The sequence below is a fragment of the Pterocles gutturalis genome, unplaced genomic scaffold (assembly GCF_000699245.1).
Source record: "Pterocles gutturalis isolate BGI_N339 unplaced genomic scaffold, ASM69924v1 scaffold50866, whole genome shotgun sequence".
Taxonomy (NCBI): domain Eukaryota; kingdom Metazoa; phylum Chordata; class Aves; order Pterocliformes; family Pteroclidae; genus Pterocles; species Pterocles gutturalis.
This window is the reverse complement of record NW_010099681.1, coordinates 9,710-12,966: the sequence shown is the minus strand read 5'-3', so window position 1 is coordinate 12,966 and position 3,257 is coordinate 9,710. Positions and strand designations below refer to the sequence as shown.

Below are 3,257 nucleotides of genomic sequence, written 5' to 3'. Positions count from 1 at the left end.
CTTTGGGCTTTTGTCGTGGTATTGTATGGTTTGTTTACATGTCTGAGTTCTGTAGTGCATTGACTTATTATAGATCTTTTTCAGAACTCAGTTTTCATCTCTCACAGATATAGACATTTCCATTGTATGGCCCTGTGAATGTGAAACTAGCATCTAGTCTAGAAATGAAAAAAAAGAGAAAAAGAGAAGAAGAAAATACCTTTTTTTAGATTTTTTTTTCACAATGTGTGGTTGTAAAGGTTAAGAATAGTTAGTATACATGTGCAATAGACAGCTGACTTTTTATGCTGGGTTTTAATGCATTTTACTGTAGTACTTGTTTTACTAGAAACCTTTAATGACTTTGTAAGCTGTGAAGAAACAAGATTAGCACATTTCCATTTGTTTGAATCTCCCTGTGGTGCCCACAGGCTACAGGAATACATCACTACATACCTAGATGTTTACTTTGTACGCGTGAGCATACAGGTGGATTGTTTAACCTCAAAAAATCCAACACCACATGCTTTGACTGTTTCTCTGTGCAGTCCACTGCATCTAGAGAACTGACACTTAGGATGTCCAAGTGAGTATCACTTCACTTCAGCATCCCTGGGATCCTCCAAACCTTGCTCAGCCATTCCCAAATTTCTCATTCATGGACCTTCAGGATCCCTTGGAGCTCCTGCTCTGAGCTCTGGTGGAGTTCTTAAGCCAGGAGCTGCCCTAGGTCATCCAATCCATACTGTGTTAGTGTGTGTGTTGCATCATCGGACCCCACCTGAAAAACGGACAGGGATGCACTTGTGGGAATGTGAGCAGCTGTTGATTGCCACTACACCCAGTAACCCACTGGTCTAGATGTTCCCCTGGGAAACAGAAGAGTTGGTTCAAGCACCTCCTCCAGTGACTGTGGATTTATTTAAAGTGATACAGCTTCCCTGTGGGGTATGTATGGAGCCTTGGCACCAGATTCAGAGCTACAAAGTTCTTGGGGTGACTGGGTATCGGGAAATCAGGTATGGTGCTGGAATGCCCAAAGTCCCTCTATGGACATTACCCTTTTTTTCATGATTTTGGTTTCGACTGGGGAGAGAGACATATAGCAACACATAAAGGAAGTGTTTAAAACAAGACAAGGCATCTCTTAAAGCAAATATAGCACCTAAAACTACTCTCTCTCTCTTTTTAAAAATATGATCTTATTTAAATAAGCCTTTTAACTCATCTGCAAAACACATTCAGATTCTGCTGCTCTTACATACAAATCCGTAGGTTCCTCCTTGGAAGAAAGGACCATGGGGTTTCCCCTCAGGAACAGAGTCAGGTCACACAACTCCCTTGTAGTGGTCACAGTAAAATTCAGCTCCTCTTTGTCACTGATAAACTACACAGCTCCTCAGCAATTTTGATATATTTAGAATCCTAGATTATAAACATCTAGACAAGTAAAGCAGAAATGTTACAAATAAAAGGAAAAAACCCAGAATATTAAACTATAAACTGTATGACATGCTAATATCTACCCAGCAGAAACTAGTCGGTAGCATGCTTTTCTCCAGCCACCTTAAACATTGGTAAGAGGAGCCTTCACTTCCATAGAACTGAGTATATTTTCATTTACTTAGTATCGTGTTTCAGTGTGTTTGCTTATGCAATCATGTATACACATTAATTATTAATAATTTTGCTTTGTGGAAAATGTAAATTTAATCTAAATATTGAAAGAAGATCAAAATTTCCTTGGGGCACAAAGGTCCCAACCTCATGCTGAGTGGAAACCCTTAAGAAAAAGAGCTTACAGGACTGCAAAAAACATGGCAAAAGAAATCCCCACCAAGCAGCATAATAACAGATACTTTTTGCTTGGTTTAGCTCCATCTGTGAGAGCATTTTGTGTGATTTTTATTCATTTGACCTGCAGAGAGGATGCTTAAAAAGAGAAAGGAATCCAGCTGGGGGGAAATCCCCTTCCTTGCTGTCTCAGATCATTCCATCAACAAAGGCGGTCAGTTCTGTAAACATGAAGCTGGGAAGCAAAGAGATGTTAAAAGAGCTTGCCAAAAACATGCCAGATAAAACCAGAGCATCTCCAGAATACTGTAATTAATTTAATCATCAGGCACCCTCAAAACAACCAGCGGTACCTCCGGCCGCAGCAAATGTCCAAGGGGCAGAAGGAGTGTTGCTGCCCAAGGGCGTGTGTGTAGTTTGACATAATCCCCTTGCATAGCTCTGATGTCATTTCTCTTGATAAGCCAAATGAAAACAAATTGTAAAGACTACAAAAACATCAGTCCCACTCTGAGCTCTGCTGCTGGTGAACTGAACATCTTCAGTGCTTTCAGCAAAGCGTTATCAAAATACTGGAAAGACGTACGCTGAAACCCATTAATTTTTGTCATTTATTTCACTTAGAAGAGGACCACCTCCTGTGATATGCTTACATGCTAGAGCCTGGCTACTAGTTGTGAGTAACTTTCCCACTGTACAATTGTTTCCCAGGCAGCTCTGTTGATTTTTTAATGGCTCCTGCTGCCTGCTCTTCCATTTTAAAGCTATTAATCTGTTCAAATCTTTGTTATATTCTGTTTCCACATTGAGCTGCTTGTAATTTCCATGGTGGTGGCCTCCAGCTGAAGAAGATGCATAAACTCAGACCTAAATTAAAGACCTAGGAAAACCTGTTCAAGTTGTCTGTTTTAGGTACTTTGCTGCCTGGGGATCTCCATCGGTTGGAGTGATTTAATACCAGGCACGTCACTGCAAACAGCACAGGAAAGCATCTTGCACTAAGTGAAACTACTGAGAAGCTATACTTACCTGCACTAGCTATATTTATCTAGATTTTCCAATTTCTAGGCTGTTTTGAGCCACTGTGAAGCAGCAGCCATCTAAATGCTGCATGTTTGAATTGCTGTACATCTGTTGGGTCACTGAAACTTTCCTTTAACCACTCTCAAAATAGTTATCTTACCAACGCTCACGTTCTGACTGGAAAAGTAAAAAACGGTAACTTTAAGAGCACTTTAAACAATTTCCATCTAAACTGAAGAGACCTTGTGTTACAAGAAGCCGTGGGGTTGTCTTTCCAGACTCACTGCAGAATAAGATGTCTCAAACGAGGAGAATCCCCAGGCACTTTGTCCTCTCCAGCTACCCCAATGGAGCACCAGAAGAGGAAACCTACAGTAACCTCCAAACAATTCCAGACACCACAGAGCAAATGGAGTTTAATATCAGGTATCACGGTGCATTAATACTCTTTCTGTCCTCCC

The 3,257-nt window shown here is 40.7% G+C and overlaps 1 protein-coding gene across 1 annotated transcript in view; it reads left to right on the top strand.

Moving 5' to 3' along the window:
• Nucleotides 1-3,091: 3,091 nt before the first annotated feature.
• The window catches only part of LOC104464224, a 3,804-nt gene continuing 3,638 nt past the window's right edge, over nucleotides 3,092-3,257 (top strand). Inside the window, exon 1 of the mRNA XM_010076874.1 lies at nucleotides 3,092-3,222. Coding sequence (XP_010075176.1) covers nucleotides 3,092-3,222 — 131 coding nt within the window. The remainder of the gene's footprint in view (nucleotides 3,223-3,257) is intronic.